The 24,480-nt window shown below is 37.6% G+C and overlaps 1 protein-coding gene across 5 annotated transcripts in view; it reads left to right on the forward strand.

The window, feature by feature from the left end:
• LOC114689984 (rab GTPase-activating protein 1-like) overlaps positions 1-13,449 on the forward strand; it is a 58,268-nt gene extending 44,819 nt beyond the window's left edge. For 2 of the 5 annotated variants that reach the window (XM_037211334.1, XM_028864473.2), the window contains exons 2-5: positions 3,933-4,112; positions 5,720-5,912; positions 7,544-7,754; positions 9,755-10,041. In XM_037211334.1, the coding sequence (XP_037067229.1) occupies positions 3,975-4,112; positions 5,720-5,912; positions 7,544-7,754; positions 9,755-9,986 (774 nt within the window). In that variant the 5' untranslated portion in view covers positions 3,933-3,974 and the 3' untranslated portion in view covers positions 9,987-10,041. Of the gene's footprint in view, positions 1-3,932; positions 4,113-5,719; positions 5,913-7,543; positions 7,755-9,754; positions 10,042-11,280; positions 11,336-12,704 lie in introns of those variants that run through there. The other 3 variants (XM_028864475.2, XM_028864474.2, XM_028864472.2) reach the window with 3 other exon arrangements.
• Positions 13,450-24,480: the final 11,031 nt, after the last annotated feature.

The following is a 24,480-nucleotide window of genomic DNA, read 5'->3' on the forward strand; positions in this document are numbered from 1 at the left end:
AAAAAGTAGATAAATGTAAGAAAGGGAATAAAAATAAAGAGGTTTACTGTTTGTTTTGGGAAAACAATAGTAGCAATTACTGAAAGTGGAGAGAGAAGAATAAACATGGTGGGTGGGGAAAAGAAAAGCAAAAGGATGGCCCAATAATGAAAAATATGTAAATGAAACATTGTTAATACTGTAAAGAAGCAAAACTACTGTTAAAAATCTATTAAAAAGAGAAAGGGGAAACACCAGGGGGTGGGGTGGGGAACAAGGAAGGGAAGATGAGGTGGTGGAGCAGCTTCCTGTGGGTTGGTGGCTCTGTGTACTTGAGGCACAGGGGAGCACCTCTTGAGTTTGTGGGCTCTTGTATTCCCTTTGTTTATGCTGGTGTTGAGCTTTTTGGAGGATTTTCCTGTTTTCCATCTTCCTGCCAGGGAGCTGTGTTCATTTTGGCTTCTTTTCTGTGAGCACCTGCCTGTTTTTCCTGAACTTTTCAGGTGTCCTATGGTTACCTTTGTGAATTTCTGACACTCTTCTCTGTCTCTGTTTGGAATAGAGTGGTTTATTATTATTATTATTATTATTATTATTATTACTACGATAAGTCTTCTCTTTCATTTGATCACATGGAGGTAGCTTCTGGTCTAATATCTGGCACAGAGATTGGGAGGCCACTTCTTACAGTGTATGCAGTTTCTTGCAGAGACAAATTGCTCGCATGAAGATGATTAGTTTGTACTCACAGAAGGCTGCTGTGAAGTTGTTCAGGCTTACAGTGTGTGCTTCAGTTCATTTTATACACTTAGGATACTGAACATTTACATTCTATACATGTCTCTTGAAAGGGTATTGTGTATGGTCTGTTAATATTTGTGTGCCTGTGTTTTGATAAATTTTAACTTTTTATAGGTTTATTTGTATTTTATGGACTGTCATCCACTTACATATTCCTGACAGTCTTTTTTTTTTTTTTTTTTTTTTTTAGCTGTTACTGCTTGAAATTGTGATAAAACAGGTTAAAGTTGTGATATATGGGGAGAAAGTTTATTTTCACAGACTTAGAGACTTCATGTGAAAAACATGGAGCCACTGAAATATAGCAATGTAAAAAACCCTGCTTTTAAAATTAATTAATTTCTAATTAGCATGCAAATTAATATGTTTCCTTCTGGCATTTTTATACACTTACCACCTTTTGTAGTACTTATAATAGGGTGTGATATTGATTTGTTTTTTTCTAGACTGTCTGTGTCTTAAATGAGAATGTTAGCTTTAGGAAGACAGAGACAACAATGATTTTACTAATGAGTTTAGTTTTTGGTGCATAGTAGGGACTCATGGAGTATGTGTTAAATGCATGAGTGAAAATGAATCCTAGAAGGTGTAGTAGTCCTGAGAGTCAAGTCTGTAACATGGGAAAGAATTTGATTTAATTAAAGTGTTCTAATGAGAGAGTGTATTGTGCCTATTAAGGCATGGCAAATAGACTGGCTTCCATTTGAATATAGCAAAAATGATTTTAGTCTCCTTTTAAGTTGAATCTGATTTTTATGTATTCTCTTCTATATCCTGTTTTTTCTGCTGAAAGTATTTCCCTGGAAGTAGATAGAGGAGGGGTTTATTTTGGAGGGAATGAACATAACCTGTTGGCGTGGAGTGAAGTAGTAAGGATGGCATCTAGTTTCCTTTGATTAAGTTGGTAGAAAGTACTTAGTTACTAAAATGAGAAATATGGACGAGAAATGGTTATGGAAAGTTCATTTGAAATTCTATTTGGTGGGCTGGAGAGATGGTTCAGTGGTTAAGAGCACTGGCTGCTCTTCCAGAGGACTCGAGTTCAGTTCCTAGCAACTACATAGTGGCTCACAATTGTCTGTAACTTCAGTCCCAGAGGATCTGACACCCTCACACAGACACACATACATGCAAAACACCAATGCACAGGAAAAAAAAAAAAAGGAAATTCTGTTTGGTCACATTTGACGTAGGACACTGATAAAACTTCTTTGGAAATGACAAGAAAGGGTTTGGATTCCAAGTTAGGAAATTAGAGGAAACATTTGTGTTGGGATAGAAATCTGGGCGACTGTGAACATAGAGACACATAGGAGCTTCCAACACAGTGAGATGGGGCCTCTGGTGAGTGTGGCAAGGGGAAGGAACTTCCAACATTTAGAAATCAGGTAGAAAAAATGTAACAGTGACTTGGAGTAGGATGGAGCCCAGAACGATATTTGGATTGTATGATGGCTTTGGCAAGTAAGGATTCAAAGTGCAGCTTAAAAGAGGAAAAGACATGACTTGCTAATTCATGCTGGAAATTCATAAACACAGAACATATAAAGTGGTAAAGTAACTACAAGATAAATGAAGGGTTTTACGAAGAAAAGTGGTTTACTCACCTAGCAGCAATAAATGACAGATAGCTGAGTAGTTTATTCCTTTTTGTTTGGGTATTCTTGAGAATTTTGATTTTTTTGAAAAAGTTGAAAAGTAAATTTTGAAAGTGCAATTTGAACGTGGATTTTTTTCTTCCTTCCCTCCCTCCCCTGCTTCCCTCCCCCCTTCCCTTTCTTTCTTCCTCTTTTTTTTGGTCAAGATTAATGGTTTTAGTGCCACCTAATGGCAAAGTGGAACATTGCAGCTGCGATTATATGTCCTGCGAAAAGAATGATGTATTTGAAAGAACATTTCTGGGTATTTTTGTTTATGGACTGCTGTCCATAGATTGCAGGGTCCTGTGTTCTTTAGGTCAGCCTGCCTATCCTGCCCTTGTCACATTACCCATTTATTCAATTCGATTTCATTTAAGGTTCTTTTTTCTCTTTTAGGTTTAGCTCATGTATTTCTCTCTAAGAGTTCTCTTTCCCACAACCTTACTTAAAATTACTCTTACACTCTGCACCATTTCCTCTGTCATTTGCTGTTTTACTTTCTTTATTACTTTTAGATTGGGAATGATCTCTTGCTCTCTCCCTCTCTCCCCTCTCCCCCTCCCTCCACCTCCCATCTCTTCCTCCCTCTCTCCTGCCCCCCCTTCTAGTATTTAAGCTTTGGGACAGCGCCTACCTGTCCAGCCTTCTTCAGGCATGTAACCCAGGATTGGGTCCAATGTCTGATATGTATAATATCCTCAGTCAAAATTAGTTGTGTGAATGAATAGATGAACTTCTAGAAATTTTAAGTTTCTGTAAGACTATAAATCTGTCAAGAAAATGGAATTTCATTGTATTTGATTATTGAGACTTAACTTGGTATATGAATACCATGTATGAAAGCTTTCTTTTTTGAGTGTTGTTAAATATTATTATCTCTGGAAAAGAAAGTCACATGTCTTAGGGTCTTGAATTTTATATTAACTTGTCAATTTCAGCAATCTTCTAAATATTTCAAAGTATAGTACTTTTTTTGAAAGCATTTGTATTTAATAAAGTAGTTGAATATCTGTATTTTATGAGACAGAGTTTTGCTATGTTTTTCTTTCTTGCTGTGTTGAACTTCTGGGCTTAAAGGCTTTTGCTATCTCAGACCTGGGTAGCTGAGACTAAGGCATGTACCACTGTGTGTGTGTGTGTGTGTGTGTGTGTGTGTGTGTGTGTGTGTGAATTTTCTAATTTTCCTAATCACATGCTTATTTTCTCTCTCTGTTTAAACAAATGAATAAAATCTCCAGTATTTCTTAACAAAATAGTTAAGCAGAAGTAAATTTATTTGTTGAGGTAAGACTGGTGTGTGTTTTAGGTAACAGTATCCTTTTAGTCTGAAAGTTTAGAGTGGAAAGAACACATTTCCACCATGTGGCCTCATCCAAGAAGACAGCCCCTCTAATTTGTAGATAATCTGAATGCCAGGATTCTTTTTCATTTGAGCCATTTTATAAAGTTTTCTTAGTTCATTTTTAAACTAGTTTGTTATTAATCAAGTTTTACTTCTTTTATACTCTTTAGTTTTGCCAGGTGGATGTGGGAAGAGAAGTTTGCAGAACTGAAATGGAGGTCAGAGCTTCATTACAGAAGGTTAGTGGGTCATCTGATTCTGTGGCCACAGAGAACAGTGAAGAATTTGTTTTGGTTCCTCAGCACACAGATGATACTTCTACAAAGGATGATGGAAAGCCGCAGCTGAAGGTATTTTTTCTTTTTCTAATATGGTACTATTTTTCATTAATTTGCTTTTTCCTTTTCAACTATTTGGAGCTCATCTGAGGATGAAAACTGAAGGGTTTCTTAAAGTACTGACCTGGATAATAAAAATCAGTGTTTGATTGATTTTTTTTTTTTTTTAGATATTCTTGATAATAATAAAAATATTTTAGTGCTTTACCACCCAGGGGCTAATTATTTGGTTTGATTTTTAAGTTTTTTTTTTTTTAAATTCTCTTTTGGTTATTTACTTTCTATTAAGAAATTCTAGGAGGAAGAGATAGAAGGGAAATTAGAGAATAAGTAATATGTGAATTAAACTACTGGTTAAATCTTACATATATTTATTTGATTGTTTTTGTTTCTCTTCTGAGTTTTAATTGAAAGATTTTTCTGTTGCGGATTTTATGCTTTAAATCATGTGGTGAGAATTTGGTAGATGGTTTAGCATTGACTGATTAGTTTAAAAGTGTATATCTTATATTTTTGGCAGTTGAATTTTCATTTGAATATTTTCCATCTCTTTTTTTCTTAAATTTTGGTTTGCCTTTTGTAAGCCAAAGATTAGAAAGCAAACCTGGGTATATGTGTGTAGGAACTGGTAACCATTCTTTGTAAGCAGGAATGGAAATAATCAAGTACTATTTATGATTTTTTTCCAAGATGGGGTTTCTCTGTGTAGTTTTTGAGCCTGTCCTGGATCATACTCTGTAGACCAGGTTTGTCTTGAAGTCACAGAGATCCGCCTGGCTCTGCCTCCCGAATGCTGGGATTAAAGAAGTGTGCCACTGCTGCCTGGCTGTGATTGTTCTTAATATTAATTATGGCATCAGAATGTATCAATGAGTCAGAAATACACTGTAAAAGAGATTATTAAATACTTTAATTATGTCTGGTACATAGTTCTATTTAAGTAATCCCAGTGCCTTATTTTTTGACAACTGTATTAGCATTATTGTGCTTAAGATATTAGACTTGTGCCTCATCTACTTTTCAGAAAAAAATATGACTTTAAGAAAATTAGCAGCACTCTGGTATCTAATGAAGAATTTATAAAGAAATTAAAAATGTTTATAGGATGATACTAAGAAATATGATTGTTTAAATGATATTTACAATGTACCATATTTAAACATTCATTTTCCCCTTAAAACACATAAAATTAGGTCTGATTTTGTGTGTGTGTATGTAGCATGTGTGTGATACAGTATATTGTGTGAAGGTCCAAGGACAGTTTTCTCGAGTTGGTTCTCTCCTTTGACCATAAGGGATCTGGATTGTAGGTAACAATTGGTTTTACCCACTGAGTCATCACACTGGTGTTGTATCAGTGTAGTTTGAAGGTACCTACAATGTTTTATGAAGAATCCTTTTGTGAAACTAATAAGCCCCCTTTCATTCAGTTGATTTTATTATTCAGGATTACAGTGTGTTATGGGCATGTGAAATTAGGTATCACTGGGTAAATTCTCAGTATTTACTGACTATATATTTGAAATTTTAGATCTTAGTTTCTCAAAATGAAATGTTTTTAATAAATTAAGCCCCACAGTTAAGAGGATTAAAAAAGAAATGTCTTGTTCTACCTATAGATAGCTTCCAATGGTGATGAACAGTTGGAAAAAGCCATGGAAGAGATTTTGAGAGATTCTGAGAAAGGACAAAGTAGCCTACTTGTTGATTGTCAGGGTTCCAATGATATTTCAGACTACTCCTTTGGAGATGTTCCAGCCAGCCAAACAAATAAGCCATCTCTTCAGTTAATTTTGGATCCATCAAACACAGGTAATGTACCAAATACTTAAAGATGATATGGGGAATAGAATAAAGAAACAAACAAAAATTGCTGGGCTATGGTGGCTCATGCCTTCAATCCCAGCACTTGGGAGGCAGAAGCAGGCTGATCTCTGTGAGTTTGAGGCCAGCCTGGTCTACAAAGGGAGTTCCAGCACAGCCAAGGCTACACTGAAAACTAAGAAACCATGTCTTGAAAAACAAAAGAAAACAAACCAAAATTTAAGACAAAGACTAGAAAAAAATTTAGTTTAACATTGCCTTTAATACTGACAAAAAGATTTGTGTGTGTGTGTGTATGTACCTGTGTCAGTATGCACATGCCACATGCCTATGCATCCACAAATGTCAGGGAGTATTGGTAAGGAAAGAAGACTTTTTTCTTTTGGTGTTTGAGATAGCGTTTCTCTGTATAGCCCTGCCTGTCCTAGCACTCTGTCTGTAGACCAGGCTGGCCTTGAACTCACAGAGATCTGCCTGACTCTGCCTTCCAAGTGCTGTGATTAAAGGCTAATCATTGAAATTCTTGAATATAGACACTTACACATTTAACCTCTTGGCAATTAACCCTCCTTCTTCCCCACATTAATTCTCTTGTATTTTTGGAATTTACTTAATAAAGTGTTAGGCATTTGCATACTGTCTCCTGCCTGAGTAGTCTTTCTTGGGTACTTTCAGTTCCTTCTCATGTCATTTTTCTTAAGCTGAAGGAATTTACTGCAACAGTTTTTTCTTCTTTGAAAAAAAATCTCCTGCTTAATAACCTTCCAGAGAATATTTCATTTTTAGATCCTATTTCCTCAGCTTTAGAATATTTTAGTTACTCCTTTTATTTCTCTACTTACCTTGTTAAAAATAATAAAATTTTTTACTCATATTTGTAATAATTTAAGTCTTGCCTACTAATTTTATTGTCTATAATTTTTAGATCCATTTACCTGCATTGTTTTGTGTTTAGAATCTACAGTTAGGAATTATTTTTACACAGATTTGTAGAATATTTATATTTTTACAAAAAAAATCCCCTCTTCAGTTTTAGAAACCCAATTACAGGACTGCCAGTAAGTTTTCCTATGTATGATGTTTGCTAGCCACTGATGCGTGATTTTACTATAGGACCTTGCTTAGTGCTTCCCATATTTTAGTTGACAGAAATGCATAACAACATATGTGCATGTAATACTAATACTAAAATAATATAAATATTGATATTGTTTAAATAAATAAACTTAATGGCTTAAATGATTTACAGTTTTTAAAAATGAATTTTGCTACCTTTTTTATATGCAGGTAGATATTCTCTAACAATGATGAGGTTTTTTTTTTAAAATGTGTATAGAATTATATATGTACTCCCCCTCACTATTATATAGAGAGGAAAATTGGATGAATGAGTTTTTTAAAAATGTGTATAGAATTATATATGTACTCCCCCCACTATTATATAGAGAGGAAAATTGGGTGAAGCAATCATCAAAATCAATTGTAAGAAAAGCAACTTCATTAGAATACTTAATAGTTCACACAAGCTATGGAGCCAGTGATAAGGAAAATGAAGAAATGACTGTTGTTTTTGGAATATGTACTAGAGACTTGATTGGTTTTATTTTTTTTTTTTCCAGAAATTTCCAAACCCAGACCGTCTTCTCCAAGTGGACTTTCTGAAGAAGACAGTGTTCTATTTAACAAATTGACTTACTTAGGATGTATGAAGGTTTCTTCCCCACGTAGTGAAGTAGAGGCTTTACGGGCAATGGCAACCATGAGAGCCTCCAGTCAGTACCCCTTTGCTGTTACACTGTATGTGCCCAATGTTCCAGAAGGTTCTGTGAGGTAAGCTTTCTTTTTCTTAAGGTATGATTAAGTGTTCTGAGTGGTGGTGAGTATGTCACATCATGAAACAGATGTAGGACTGAACTGTGAGTTCACTTATGCTCTCTAGACTTACAATGCAAATTAAAAATTACAGTTAGAAAAAAAAGGAAAAAAATTACATTTAGACTTAGAACTTGTTACTGTTTGCAGAGGTTATTTTCAAATTATTAATCTAGTAAGTTAAGTACTAAGTATCTACTAAAAGCATTGTAAATTTACAATTTTTAAAAAAGATTTATTTATTTTTATTTTATTTGCATTGGTGTTTTGACTGCATGTATGCCTGTGTGATAGTGCCAGGTCCCCTTGAACTGGAGTTACAGACAGTTGGTAGCTGCCATGTGGGTGCTGGGAATTGAACCTGGGTCCTCTGGAAGAGCATCCAGTGCTCTTAACCTCTGAGTCATCTCCTCATCCCCTAGATTTACAAACTATTGATAAAAATAGCCTTTAATGTTTTAGGAAAACATTGTGTTACTGTATTCTTTATGTGGAATATGTGTGGGGACATGTAGGTGTTTGTGGAGGCAGATGACAGCCACTGGTGGTATTCCGTAGTTGCTGCCCACCTTTTAAAAACTTAAATAAAATTTTGGAGCCAAAGTCTCTTAGTGGTCTGGAATTTGCCAAGTTTCCTAGGCTGGCTTGCTGGCAGCCTGTGGGAGCTTCTGGGGCTACTTGTCGACCTCCCTAGAACTAGCATTACACCCACAGGCAGCCACACTCAGGTCTAACTCAGGAGCACTTTCCTTTGTCTCCCGAGCCTTCCAAAGGAGAGGTAGTGACAGTCAGATCCCTGGGGTTGGTGTGTGCCAGTTTAGCCACAGGTCCCATTGAGAGATTCTGTCTCAAAAAACAAGGTGAACAAGAACACTTACTGTACAAAGCAGAGGACCTGAGTTTGGGGTCCTACCACTCAAATTAAAGGAAAAAAAAATCATGGTGTGGCTACGTGCCTGTAACCCCAATGTTGAGGGACAGGATTGATGGGACTTGCTGGCTGCCACTCTAGCTGTGAAAGATCATAACAACAACAAAGAAAACAAGATGGGGTGTCCTAAGGATTGATAACTGAGGTTGACCTTTGACCTCCTCATGTATTGTACATGCACTTACACCTGTACACACTAACATTTACAAGCCCTCTATGACAGATGCATACAGAGAAAAAGAAAAGAATAAAAAAGAAATGAACTTTCTAGGAATGATCTCTGCTATTCCTTCTCTCTTTTTTTTCTCCCGTGGTGGTGGTGAATATCCCAGGCAGAGGCAGGTGTATCTCTGATTCAACGCTAGCCTGGTCTACATAGTGAGTTTTAGGACAGCCATAGCTATGTAATAGAGAAACTTTATCTTGAAAACAACCAAACAAAAAACAACCAAACAAAAAAAACCCAACAAAAATATTCTTTGACAATTTGATGGGCGTATGTGCTGAGTGTTGGACATTTTCACCCACTCTTTATTATCCTTGTCTAGCCTCCTCCTTTCTTCTGCTGAAACTTTTTTTTTCAAAAATCCTCCTCCTACTTTAATGTCTTTTTCCCCCTTTACTGGCATGGCTTTTAACAAAACAACATAAAGTCTTTTGGTATGATTTTATATATATCTCTCTATATATACACACACATACACATACATATACACACATATACATATATATGATATGGTATGGTATGGAATAGATATATGATATATATATATAGTTATAATTTTATATATATATATATAATTGACTGGAGAGTATGAGTTGGCTCATAGGAAATAAGAATGAAGAAATTGTTAAAATGAAATGTTTTTTTTGTGTGTGTGTTTATATGTATAAGATTTTCAGTAACATGAAGATAATTCATTTACTTGTATTAATAAACATTTTGTGATTTTAAGTTATATTATGTCATATTGCCATGATTTGCTTTGATAGCTGATATTTTAGTCTCATTTTTTTATTATTGCAGAATTATAGACCAGTCAAGCAGTGTGGAGATAGCATCCTTCCCAATTTATAAGGTGTTATTCTGTGCACGTGGGCATGATGGGACAACAGAGAGCAATTGCTTTGCATTTACAGAGAGTTCTCATGGTTCAGAAGAATTTCAGATACATGTTTTCTCCTGTGAAATTAAAGAGGCAGTAAGTACGATACAATGTAGCAATTTTCTACAGAGGTTAATTAGGATATATTTTTGAACTCTTTAATTTTCTTTTCTTAGAAAGACATATGTAAACTAGACATTATGTAAACTTGGAGACTATAGTGACCATGTTAATATTTGCAGTGGCAAGGCACTGAATATAGAAAGCTAACTAAGTCTGATATGTTGTACATGAACGTGATATTGTAGGTAGAGCAGGTGTAATACAAAATGCCATTTGGGAAATTGTCCTTCTACCCTACCATTGTAATATTTGCTTATGCTCAGAAAGGATGAGTATTTTTGTGACTCTTATTATTTTGTTCAAGCTCAGTAGTCCAAATGGTTTTTTAAAAATGCATCTTACAATGCCTGATTTTCTGCTGGGCTTGGTAGTTGTATAATGCTTTCACTTACATACTATACTAACCTTGTATCTTAGATCTCTGTTGATTTCACTGGTGATGACTTTTTATCACTTTAAGCCTTGAGTTCATTCTTGAGATGGCCAGTTAAAAATACAGATGCTCTTATAGAATTAGGGGAACTTGTAGTCCTTTGAAGATGTCAGTATATTCTTAGCAATTATTATTAATTAGTGGTTTATTCTTGTATTGGAATAATATTTCAGAAACAAATGCTTTAAATGCATTTTTTTTCTGAGTTTATCTACTTGTCCCCCCACTCCAAATTGTACTAGTTTATTACTTGAAGCCTTTTCAAAGGCTTTGATAAGTAGGTTTGTGTGGGCAAGTTTTCAGGTATGCTCGCTTTTGAAAATTTAAATTGCCAACAGAAAGTGCTAAAAGCAGCACCATTCTAGTCTTTATTTACCATACAGCATGAACACATAATTTTAATTATAGATACTTTTATGACTACAATACAAGAATTCATAGAAATGTAGATCTTTGTGAGTTTAATATGAAATATGATTGGAATGCTATTTCTTATGTCATGGTAATTATTTTGCTTTACACTAAAATAAGTGTGTGGAAACACATAATTTATATTGTAGCTATAGAAATTCTCTTCTAGAATTCATGCCTTAATCAAACTTCAAGTTGTTAGCATTGCTTTTTCAGGTAAAGCCTTATTCTGTTTTATCCCAAAGTTTTTATATATACACACACACTATATACTCACTTCTTTCTGAAAAGCTGTGATTGGCAAGAGTGATTGGGTCCAAGTGTGCTGATAGTGTATCTGGCATGTAGTAGATATGAATGTAAGAATGTTAAAAGAATAAATGTGTTTTTGTGAATGAGAGGACTATTTGTGATTCTTACACACTCCACTGCAGAGGTGGGGAAACAGATTGGTAGAGTCCTGGCATTTCATGTTGACAGCTGTCACTTAATACACCTGTATGGTTACTGGATCACTGGAACTGAACAACAAGGGATAAACTGAAGAATTCAAGAACCTGCTGCTTGAGAGATGGAAATGCTGCCCTAGGAAGAAACTGAGAGGGAACCTGCTGCATGTATTTCTATAACTGATGGTATGCAATCTCTTTTAGGATTATAGTATCTATTTATTTATTTATGAATTGAAGAGCTTTTAATAGTGGGTGATGAATGGGAAAAAAGTGGGAAATTCTTGACTTGATAATTTTGGAGATACTATTATTACATTTCTAGACAGTGTATTGCTGGCTGTGATTTTCATGTTTTAATTTTTAAAAAACACACTTTTTGAAAGTTTTATTGTCAATCATTGATGAATAAAACATATTGTTTGAAAAAGGAGGTACAGGACTATGGCCATTAAATCTTATTGGGAGAGAACATTTGTAAATATTGAGTAACTCAGTGTATATAGAGAGCTTATGTCAGCCATTGTGTGAAGCATCTGCTTGATTGATGCTCCTAACATCCCATGGATGGGTAGGATTTTTTTAGACAACTGACATTATATTTGCCTGGAACAACCTTAATTTATGCCTGTTGTCCAGGTATATTACTAATACCCTTACATTTACTTTAAAAAATGTTCTGGTTTAGATGATAATTTGTGTGGTTATCTTTTGCTTGACCCAAGACAAAGAGAATGGGTAAAAGAGCTGGGCTTCAAATTGAAGCCTTTAGCTCAGAAGAACTATATATTTATTTTCAGCAAATAAATAAATGTTGTTGTTTAAATATTGTAAAAAGTAGGGGCCAGTGAGATAGCTGAGTGGATAAGGGTGCTTGCTGTCAAGGCTGACAACTTCAGTTTCATCTCTGGCACATAAAAAGTGGACCTATCCTCTGCCTTCTACCCACATGTGCAAACACCACACACACATATGCATACAGAGAGAGAGAGAGAGAGAGAGAGAGAGAGAGAGAGAGAGAGAGAGAGAGAGAGAGAGAGAGAGAGAATGTAACAAAAGAGAAAATTAAAAAAATTGTAAAAAATAAATGTAAGCCTTTGTTTTTTTTTGTTTTGTTTTGGAAGTGAATTTATCAGCTGCATAGCTTACATTTCACTTATGTCAGTGGTGTACTCAAGTCTTTACGGAGTCTGTCAACATCTTCCTCACTTATTAAAAAAGTAATATAATTACAATTTGAGTTAATCTGAAATCTTCTAGTTATATTTACTGGTCATCTAGTTGTCTGCTTCCCAGGAGTTACCTGTTTTGTGGTAAAGGGACAAATACTATTTGAGTCCTTTTTGGTGGACACAAGGAGCTTAAAGAATAAAGGACAGATGACAGTCTTATCATTTATGCATGATGTGCAGCAATGCCATTAATTAATTTCTTTTCCCTTTCTTTCCCCCTAAGGTTCCTGCATGATACCTGAAGGTTTTCTTACTAAAGGGAAGAAGAGGCTTCCTCAAACAGTAACAACATGGTTGCTACCCTGTGATGCTCTTATTTCACCATGAATCTCCTCAGGCAGCAGATGCCAACAGTGGAGAAGAGAAGCCTACTGAGGGTGATGACTCTCTTGGACACTGTGCTATCAGGATACATTTGACTTATTGTCCTGGGTAGTCTTCTGTAGGACCCTATTGGACTGGATCTTCATGATATTTGGCAAAATAATTTGACAGTCCAACCAAATGTATCTTAATGTCTGTGATCTTTGTACAGGGAGAATGATGCAAGGTTTCTGCTGAGGTACTGCAGACAAATCAAAATGTCAGAAGTAGTAAAAAAAGATAAGGAGGTACTCATGCTTCTTGTGTCTTTGTGGATTTGCTACACAAAGCTTTAAAAAAATACTTTAAAGGGCTTAGTTAATGCTAAGATACACTCCCTCTCTATTTGTGAGTATGTTATATGCACCTGTAAGTATTCATTTGTGTGTATATATGAAGGTGTGCATACACCTATGGTTTCAGTTTTCCTAGTTCTAGGATTTACAAGTATCTATGCCCAGCTGGATAGTAATTTATTTTTTAAAACTTCATTTTGGCAATTCTTAATGATAATGCATTCAAGCAAGTTGTTAAATTGAAAAAAAATTGGAAAAATCATTTCTTTTCTTTTCTTTTTTAGATAGGGTCTATGTAGCCCATAGAGATCTGCCTGCCTCTACCTCCCAAGTACTGGATTAAAAGTATGTGCTACATACCTGGTCATATTTTTATGTTTATTTCTTGGATGAACATTTTCTTTTTTCTTTTTTTTTCTTTTTTCTTTCTTTTTTTTTTTTTTGAGACAGGGTTCTCTGTGTATCCTTGACTGTCCTGGAACTACCTCTGTAGACCAGGCTGTCCTCAAACTCACAGAGATCCGCCTGCCTTTGCCTCTTGAGTACTGGGAGTAAAGGCATGTGCCACTACTGCCAGACTCAAATGAACATTTTTTGCTAGTATTTCTAAAGAGTAGATTATGTTACATGAATATTAATGGAAAAAATTTTATATTTGAAAAAGCAACTATATTTAAGTAAGTACCATTGTCATTTAATAGCATCATTTGAACTTCAACTGTGTAATATTTACCAATTTGGAAAGTACTGAAATAAAGAAAATAAAGTTACCAAAACTCCATAGTAGTTAAGATTGTAGTGTATCTCTGGTTTCAGATGTGTGTGTACACTCCACCTCCAGTAGCAGCAGTCAGAAGCTCAGTTTTGTGTGTAATGTTTTCTGTAGATACTTTGTGTGGAAACAATTCTACTGTACTGTTTGTTAATAAACCTTGGCCTCCCGCAGAAAAGTGCCTATTTTAGATTATTTTTGTGTGTATATGTTTTAACAATGTGCTATGTATTGAGGTGTTTGTCATGGTATGGATTTTTAATTTACTAATTAGTTATATAACCAGTTACATAGTGCTAAAAGAACTGATGTTGATAATCACTGTCTCTGAACTTTACCTTACTAATCCTTGCATCACTTCTGTTCTGTTCACCGACTCTAGAATTCACACATAATTTTAATCTTTTTGGTGGAAATAGCAATTTGTAAGATATGCCATTTAAATTAATGGGCTACATTATAGTTAAATTTGAAACTTAAGCTGACATTTTTGATTTTGGCTCACCTAATGATTTTTTTCTGGGTCAACTTAAACACATTTTATTTGTATTCGTTTGAATATAAGTTTTATCTACGTGCTAAGTTCATAGCACCTAGAATGTTACTTTGTGCACAGAAAATGCTCAAAAATTTGTTTAATGAGTAAGTTTATTGTGAAAGACTTGAGGGCTCTACTTCTTATTAATACTAGTTCTTTACTGCTTTTATTATTTTCACTTGTTTATACAAGAACATGAGAGACAACTAAGATACTGCATCATTATGAATGTTGTGCTATAATATGGTTCTACTGCTAATATTAACTATATGTGTGTGCAGAGCTATTTCTATAGAGCTGTTAGTGTTACAATGTTAAGTAGTTGATTTAAGAATTGATTTGATATTGGAAAAGTAGTTTAGGGTAATGAATAATTGGTGAAAGTGCGACTATAAGAGTTTGAGGACAACTTGTTTTAAAATGTAGGATGCATATATATATATGGTTGATATCCATGGGAGCCTGCTGCTTTTTTGAATAGAAATGGAGGAGGAGGAGTGAATGGGGGGATCAGAGGGGAAACGGGGAAGGGACTGGCAGGAGAGGAGAGGGGAAACTAGTTGGGATGTATAATAATAATAAAACTTTTTTTTTTTTAAACACTAGTCAGTACAAGCTTTCTATCTGTCAGATGCAGTAAAGAATCCATCCAGGGCTCTGGAGGAGATGACTCAGTGGTTATGAGCACCGACTGCTCTTCGAGGTCTGAGTTGAGTTCAATTCCGCAAACCACATGGTGGCTCACAAACCATCTGTATGAGATCTGGTGCACTCCTTTGGCCTGCAGGGACCACGCAGGCAGAAATGTTGTATACTAACAATAAATAATCTTAAAAAAAAAAAAGAATCTAAAAACCATTAAAATATACAAGGGATTTAAATGGGTCATACACAGAGGGGCTCAGCACAGTATTTATGACAATTGCTCATTGGTAATTAGTTTTATTGTTTTTAGCATATGTTGACCTAGGTAGTTTGTCTTGCGTATTGTGTTTACTGACTGAGTGAATGCTTGGAGGACCACTCTGGTTCTTGCTGTACTTGATAGAATTTGCAAATTGTATTTTTAAATAAAAATCTGTTTCCAAATAGCTGTGCAGATGCTGTGTTCTGGGCATGGCACAGCCAATCTAATCATGATTTTCAAGTTACTGTAGCTGCCTGCAATGGGCCTGCCAGCAGTTAAGCATTTAATCAGGGAGGGTCCCACGGGCATTACCTTTGTTGATGGCCTACTACTGGCATGATAGGCTCTGGGGAAAGGGTAGTCATTGTCTACAGTTGTGCACCCATAACAAGCCTGCCAGGCTCCAATGCGTAGTCTCAAACCATGTTTACACAGAATGTCTGGCTTAAACTCAGATGGTCTCAAACAAAAATAAGATGAATGTAGCAAAAGGTCGTTTAGGGAGCAAAGGCTTAATTGCAGTAGAAGGGAGGCAAGTGTGGGTGTGTGTTGGGTTGCAATAAACCAGAATGCACTGCATATATGTAAAATTGTAAAAGAGCAAATTCATAAAAGTTATTTTAAAAAAGATTTGTGGATGAAAAAGGTCTATCTCAAGAAAGCAAATTTTGAATTAAACCTACATTCTATAATTCATTTTTTAGAACTCATGCGCTAATATTTCAGCTAAAAGATACGCCCTAGGTTGCTCACCCTGCCAAGCTCCTCTTTACTTATCATTATTCTTCTTATTAGTTTCTTCTTCCTTCCTTGTGAAGATGTAAAATAATCTTCATTAATTAAGTCATGAGGGACCTGGAACAGAAGAAAAACAACCTGCGATTCACAGAATTGGAACAGGAACAGCAGTCTCACTGCTTATTCTCTGCCTGTCTAAAGGAAGGTTTTTCGAGACAGGGTTTTTCTGTGTAGCTTTGCTTTTCCTTCGCTTCGAGACCGGCTGGCCTTGAACTCAAGAGAGATCCGCCTGGCTCTGTCCCGAGTGCTGGGGAATTTTAAAGGCGTGGCCAAACCGACCGGCGAGTTGTTTGATTTTAATCAATATTATTTTAGCAAAAGAAAGCTTCAGTTTGCTGCGGTATTTATTTAATTTTACATGTCAGCCAGCTGTCATGGTGCATGCCTGAAATTCCAACACTGGGAGTAGAAGGCAGGAAGATGATGGTGTTCAGGTCATCTTGGGCTATGTAGAGAACTCGAAGCCAGACTGGACTATGAGAAGAACCTATCTCAAAACTCCTCCTTCCAAAATTTAACATTAAATGCTAGAATATAGTTTAAGAAGCCAAATTGTGTTATAATATTTGTTATGAAAAATGTGATCTTTAATTCCATCCACACTTCTCCCCCTCAAATTACTTCATCTCTCAGAGATTGGTATTTCATGTCTTTTAATTAGGCAAGATATCTATATGTCACCATAAGATATGTCTACAAACACATTATATGTCTCTGTGCAGAGATTTGATTGTAAAGAATTAACTCATGTAACTGTGAAAACTAAAGTCCGCAGCTGGTCATGCCCGCTGGAGTCCCCAAAGGAGAGCTAATGAGATACTGCGAAGGCCTACTAGAGTCCAGTGGGGTTTGAAGGCCCTGCCTGAGAACCAGGAGTGAGCACATGGCACCCTAATATCTCGCCGCGCTTCAGCTACAGCCTCAAGGGTAGAGTTTCTCATTTGCCAAGTATCAGCAGCCAATCAGTGTTATCCAAACTCAATCTACTCAGGCCCATAGCAGCTATCTCAGGCTGCTCAGCAACAACGTGGGGAGAGGGTACTGGTTTTTTATATTTATTTGGTTTTTCTCGCAGAGTTATCTCTGTTCTCACGCTTTGAGCTGTCGCGCTTTCCTGGACTCACTCTGGTAGCCCCACTGGCCTCCGAACGTCACAGAGATGCCGCCTCGCCCTGCCTCTCTCGAGTGCTGTGCAAGGCGTGCGCCACCGGACGCTCCGGACCCCGACATGAGAAGGTGCTTTTATATGTATGTTCTCAGCCAATATACAACTACATGGCTCTAGTTTACGATTCTTTATTTTTTAAAATTATTATGATATATATAGTAGTATTTTATTTATACATACCATTCAGTTCTAAGGCGATATGCGAGCACTCACATGGGTTCCCTATTCGTCTCCCGCCTTTCACACGCCTCTCGCGCGACTTGACCGCGCCAGGCGCGAGCGCCCTCTCAGCATAATCTCGCCCACTCAGTCCCACACCAGTCCTCCACAGAGACTCGCCGTAATCGAACGGCCCTTGGTATAAGCTCCAAGTCCGCGAGTCCCAGTTCTCTCTGACTCAATGGCATAAGCTCAGGTTCTATAACGACCACAACTCATCGCATGAGCACAGGACATCGGTCCACTGCCTAGTTGCCTCCACGACCTTATCCATATGCCAATCAAACTGTCTGCGACCTATTCAGAGGCTGCATCCAGCTGGGGGCCCTCAACCTTTGGTTCATAGTTCATCAGTCTCTATTCATCTTGGCTTTCTTTTTTCAAAATATTAGAGTAAAGAACTGGAGCTGAAATTTATTAATAAGGCCCAGTCGTCCTAAGGGACTCCATGCTATAATATATACGCCTCTATGGTCTATGGGTTGTGGTCTTGATTGTTTCTTTATTTTGTATATATCTGAATCCTGACCTGATGAGTGAGTACACTACCATAAACTGTCTTTCTGGTTTGGGTTACCTCACAGGATGATTGTTTATCTATGTCATCCATGTTGCTGCAAATTTCATGTCTTCTATGTTTTTCACTCTGCTGTGTAGTGATCTTTTGCCATTGTGTATATGGGAGCGCGACATTTTTAATCCATTCTTACCGTTGATGGGGCCATCCTAGGTTGTTTTCCAGGTTCTGGCTATTACAAATAGTGCTGCTATGAACTACGCTGAGCATGTATTTTATGCATGAACTCGAGCATTCCTTGGGTATATGCCCCAAGAGTGGGATGGCTTGGGTCCTTGAGGTAGTTCGATTCCTAATTTTTCTGAGAAAGCCGCCATACTGAATTTCACACAGTGTGTCTGTACATGTGTTACATTCCCACATGAGGGACTGTTTCCTTTGCCTCCAGCATCCCTCTCTCGTCCAAACCTTGGGTTGTCCATTGGTGTTTTTGATGGTAGCCATATCTAACAGGTATAGAACAGGTGGTATCTCAGAAAGTCATTTTGATTTTGCATTTCCTGATGATTAGGGAGTTGAGCATTTGCGTGAGAGGAGTCTCTATTCCATTTCTAGTTCTTGTTTTTGTGAGATTTCATCTCTTATGGCTCTTTAGCGCCATTTTTTGTAATTGGATCTGTTCAGTGCTTTGATGTCGTAGTTTCTTGAGTTCGTTTCTATATTGTGGAGAGTCAATGCCTCTGTCAGATGTAGGGTTGGTGAAAGATCTTTTCCCCAATTAGTTGGCTGAGTCTTTTTGTCTTATCTGACTGTGTCTTTTGCCCATCTGCAAAAGCTTCTCAAGTTTCGAGGTCCCATTGTATTAATTGTTGTGCTCAGGTCTGTGCTGTTGGTGTTTTATTTAGGAAATGGTCTCTAGTGCCAATGCGTTCAAGAGTGTTTCTATTATTTCTTTCTCTATTAAGTTTAGTGTAGTACTGGATTTAACATGTTTAGGTCTTTGATACCACTTGGACTTGAGTTGTGCATGCTGGATCAGAATACGCGTATAAATCTATTTGTAATCTTCTTACATAAATTACAGCTTCCAGTTAATGGACCAGCACCATTTGTTGAAGATACTGTCTTTGTTCTCTCTATTGTATAAGTTTATGGGCTCCTTGTCAAAAAACCAAGGTGGTTCAATGTGCATGGATTAATTTCAGGGTCTTCCCAATTCGAATTCCACTTGGTCCACATATGCCTCGGTTTTTATACCAGTACCCAAAATCTGTTTCTTATTACTCATGCTCTATAGTAGAGTTTGAGGTCAGGGATGGTGATGCCATTCCAGAGGTTGCTAGTATCGTATAGGAATTCTCTTCATAGCTATCCTGCGTCTTATTCTGTCCGTTCTTTCAATGTCTTATTTTCTTACAGAGACATTATCAAAGGCACACCCCACGAAAGGATAGGCTTGCAGATAGCTGGGCACACTGAAGTCCAGTCAAGTGGATGCAAAATTAACCACCACAGCATCTTGAACTGTATTTCTAAGTAACTTACTCATACTGCGGTTTTTTTTGTTGTTGTTGTTATTTTGGTTTTAAATATCACTCATTTGCTATCATTTAGCACCTTCCACATCTGTTGTTATATGTCCATGCTCTACATCTTAGTATCTAATCACATTAGTGGACAGTATTTGTTAGGATTTTTTTCAAAAAATTATTAAAAGGTTAAAAAATTTTGTTTTGTGTAATATAGGTGTTTCACCTGTGCACATGTCTGTGCGCCTTACACATGCCTGATGTCCACAGAGGCCAAAAGGAGGTATTGGAGCCCCTGAAATTAGAGTTGCAGAGGTTGTGAAGCCACCATGTGGGTGCTTGGAATTGAACCCGAATGCTCTGAAGAACAGCCAGTGCTCTTGGACACTAAGTCACCTCTCCAGCCTTGTTAGGATTTTTATCTCCGCATTATTAATTGAATGGAATTTGAAGACTGTTTTTTTTTTTTTCTTTCTGTGCTAATTTATTTCATTGATAGTGTCCTACAGCCTCAGCTGAGTTGGCACGACCACTAGATAGCTGGTTATTCTCCAACCTCAGAATGAACTGCACACATTCATTCAGAATGTCGGCTAATGTCATGAATCAACGGCTCCCTCTGCAGTTTTTCAAATTTTAAGATATTCATCATGTAATTCTCCAATCTTTTGTTTCAATTTGGATCTTAACTATGCAACAGTCACCCCAAGACTTTGCTTCGTCTTCAGGTGGAGAAATCGCTTTGCTTTGGTGGTTAACTGGATTACCCCCTCTGAACAGCATCTGCTTTCCTTGTTCCCTTTTCCCCAGCCTCTCTGTGGCATTTCTTCATTCTGCACATTAAGTTCCCTAATAGCCTCATGTGAATGAATCCTTTTGACTTTTTGACAAGATCGGTCATTGGGAAGAGCAGCAGCAGATTGGGGGAAGAAGAAAAGTAAAGATGAGAATTTGTGTGTGTGTGTGTGTGTGTGTGTGTGTGTGTGTGTGTGGAGAGAGAGAGAGAGAGAGAGAGAGAGAGAGAGAGAGAGAGAGAGAGAGAGAGAGAGAGAGAAGAGCGAGAGAGCTCTTCTTTTTGAGGTAGGGTCTCACCATGTAGCCCAGGCTGTCCTCAAACACATAGAGACCATCCAGCTCTGCCTTCTGGGTGCTGGGAATTTAAGGTGTACAACTCTATGCCTGGCTGTTTGGATTTTGGGGGCAGGTTTCACACTGAACCCAGGCTTGCCTTGGATTCACAGTTCTCTTGCCTTAGCCACCTAAATGCTGACCACCAGATGTGTGCCACATCCAGGCAATATCATGATGCCCTTGACTGTCTTCATTTATCGAAAGTCAGGTCTCTATAAGCTTATTCTCTTCATATAGTGTCGTTCTTCCTTTAGTATATTCTTTCCCTTGGTGTTAAAAGGCCCAGAGTTCCCTGCATCCTGGTTGCTTTTCCTAAACCCTATAAAAACAGTACAAATCTGTGTAAAACTCTCATTCTCAAGATATGCTGTGCTATTATCTTCATTTTATCCTTATAGTGAAACATAGCCGTCACTGCTTTCTGAGGAAGAATATTCTATCAGGACCTGGAAAGATGACTACATGGTTAAGAGCACTTGTTCTTGCAGAGGGCCTGGGAATGATCTCAGCATCCACATGGTGGCTTTTAGCCACCCATAGCTCCAGTTCAAGGATCCAGCACCCTCTTCTGACCTCTGTGGGCACTGAGCACACATGTGGTAAATAGATATAATGTAGGTAGGCAAAACACTTATAAACATAAATAAAATAAATTTTAAAATATTTTAAAAAGCATACATAGAACGTTTTCTTTCACTCTGTTTGGTCTGAGACAAAGTCTAACTAGCTCAGGTTGGCCTGGAGGATTTCACTATGTCGTCCAAGCTGATCTCAAAGTCATGGGCAATATTTTTCATCTCTGCTCCTAGATCCTAGGATTGCGGGTATGTGCCATCACACAAGTAATTTTTAAACTATGTGACCATGTCTCAAAACTCCCCAACAAGCAAATAAATAAACGTAACCTCTGTCGCGTGTCTAGGGGAACAGTGAGAGCAGAACACGAGTGAAAAGGGGAGTGATGGCCAGGAGGGGTAAGTCGGTGTGAGGCGGGGAAGACAGGGTGGAAAGGGAGATCGGAGGAGTGGTAACTAACACTAAAAACCTTTGAAAAAGTCATACTGAACCCCACTGATATAGAAGCATATAAAAATGGAATTAATTACAGTACATAGGTGAAGAGTACACCTTCCAGATGCCAGAGGCTATTGAACAAAAGTCCCAGTGCCAAGTACAAGTTACCTCCCTTCAAACTGTTGGTCAGTAAAGTCCCATAGATCCGAAAACAATCCAGGCTACTGTCATTGCTCTTGGTTACCCTCCAGAACTTGATGTAAGACCCCATTGCTGAATACCCCATATTCTTGAGTCAAAGGACATGTGAAAATCAAGCTGGAGCTGAGCGGGAAGCTTTATTGCTAGTGGCTAACTTGCATAATGTTTTGCATGCTACAGGGGGAGAAAAGTGATCGACAGGCTTACCTAGCTGTGACTCCTACAAGCCACAGCAATGACAAGCCCGGAAAGACATGACCATTGGTGCAATTGTGACATGAAGGTTTTGGGAGTAGCCAACCCTTTCTGATTGAATTTAAGGTCCTCACCATAAGACAGAATTCATACTTAGTACTATTCACTGGGCTAAGAATCTGTGGCTGGGTAGGTAACAGGCCTTCGGGGAGAAACATACTACTGCTGTTCTACTCACTAGACACAGTATCAAGTTGCACCCCCACACTTATTTCTATAGCCACAGATTTGTGCAGCTCTTCACTCTGATCGAAGAAGCATCTTCTTGCAAAGATTTGATTAATTCACAGACTCACAATTGGTCAAGGTCAAGGTCAATGAGACCTGGAGTGCTCAGCCATAAAAAGGGACATTTCTATCATACCTCTCCTCCCAAGTATTGTCAAAAAGATGGGGGAGGAAGATTGTAAGAGCTAGAGGTGGCTAAGGACTGCTGTGAAAGGATGTGACAGGGCTGTTGTACGTATGGATAGCTGTGACTGCATGCACAGGACTTGCACCAGTCCAAGCCAGCCAAACCTCTGCATGGATAGAAGAGGGTCCATGAATTCCCTCCTCCAGTTGAGGAACTCTTGGAACTGATGGATGCTGCAGGACAGCTAAGCAGTTCTCGTCAGATGTGGCCTATCAGGGGCCATAAGCTGCTCCGTGCTCCAGTAGATGCCCCTACATCCATGCATATACTGGCAGCACTAGGTGGACTCAGATTTAAAATAGGTACATCAGATTGGGAAGGAAAAGTGCTGTGGTGTTTAGGAGGAGCTGGAGAGGAGGGAGTGTGGAGTAGATTGGTAAAAACACATTATTTTCAAGTATGAAATTGACAATAAAAAATTAAATATTTGTCTAAAAACGTCTATTTTTTTTAAAAGTGTATGTGTGTGTGTGTGTGTGTGTGTGTTGTGTGTGTGTGTGCACATAAATATTTGTAGGTGACCTCAGCTGTGGTTTTCTGTGTAATGAGGCCAAAGGTTGATGTTGGATGTTTTCCCCTATACTCTGTTGCATTATTTTTTGAGATAGGGTCTCTCACTGACCTGAAATTTGTCATTTTTGCTAGACTAGATGAACAGCAAAGTCTCCAGGATCTGTGTGTTCCTGACCCAGCTCTCCAGCCCTGAGTTACAGATGCACACCTCACCCTGTGTCTCCAGAGAACATATTACATTCAAACGATCACAGCATGGAAAGCATTTTAGGCTAGGAATAGTATTTCCCATCTTTTTTGTTTCTTCATTCTTTTACAATTTAAAATATTTTGGTTATTAAACCCTATGGTGTATTTTATTTGTACTGAAATGTGATTTTATTTGTATGTTAATAAATAAAGTTGCCTGGGGGTCAGAGCTAATAGCAAGCCATAGCAGAGCCGGACGTTCGTGGTGCATGCCTTTAATCCAGCACTTGGTAGGCAGAGTTAGGTAGATCTCTGTGTGTTCAAGGATACAGCCAGCATTGGAGACAAATGCCTTTAATCTCAATACAACCATAGAAGACCTGGATAGTCTCTACAGACAGGCTAGTGACGAGGCAGTCATGTGTTTGGAGTTTACAACAAATGGAGAAGGCAGAAAGAAAGACTAATATAAAGACAAACACACAGGAAGTAGCTCTTTTTGGAGAGGTCTTTTGGTTGAAGAGGCTAGCTGCAGGGTAAGGCTCTTAGCTCTGATCTCTTGCTTTCTTCTTTGCATTGGCTCTGTGTTTCTTATTTAATAACGTTGGTTTACATCTACATAACCCTTTGCATGTAACTTTTTTTCCACTTCAAAGGTCCTTAATTTTTTTTAGCATCAGGTCTGAAATTCAATAATAATGTGTCATTTACTGTGCAATCCGCTCAATAGATTTTATTCAGTCTGAAAATTGTCTTTCAGCAACCAGAAGCTTAGCTATGTAAGTTTTTCAGTTATTTTTTTCTGTGTATTTTTCCCCCTCAAATTTGGGCATTAGAATTCAACTCATCCTTGAATTTTTTTCTTTTTCTTTTTTTTTTTAAGCCTTCTTTCTTTCCACATAGTGTCTCTTTATGTAGCGCTGGCTGTCCTGAAACTCTCTGTGTAGACTAGGCTGGCTTCCAACTCAGATCTGCCTGTCTCTGCCACCCAAGTGCTGGGATTAAGGGCATGCATCACCATGTCCGCCCTTTTTCTTATTTTTAATCTCTCATTTTTTTGTGTGATGTGATATGATGATGATGGTGATGGTGATGATGATGATGATGATGATGATGATGATGTGTGTGTGTGTGTGTGTGTGACTTTTCTGGGAGGTTTCCTCAACCCTATCTT

The sequence above is a fragment of the Peromyscus leucopus genome, chromosome 15 (genome assembly GCF_004664715.2).
Source record: "Peromyscus leucopus breed LL Stock chromosome 15, UCI_PerLeu_2.1, whole genome shotgun sequence".
In the NCBI taxonomy this organism is placed as follows: domain Eukaryota; kingdom Metazoa; phylum Chordata; class Mammalia; order Rodentia; family Cricetidae; genus Peromyscus; species Peromyscus leucopus.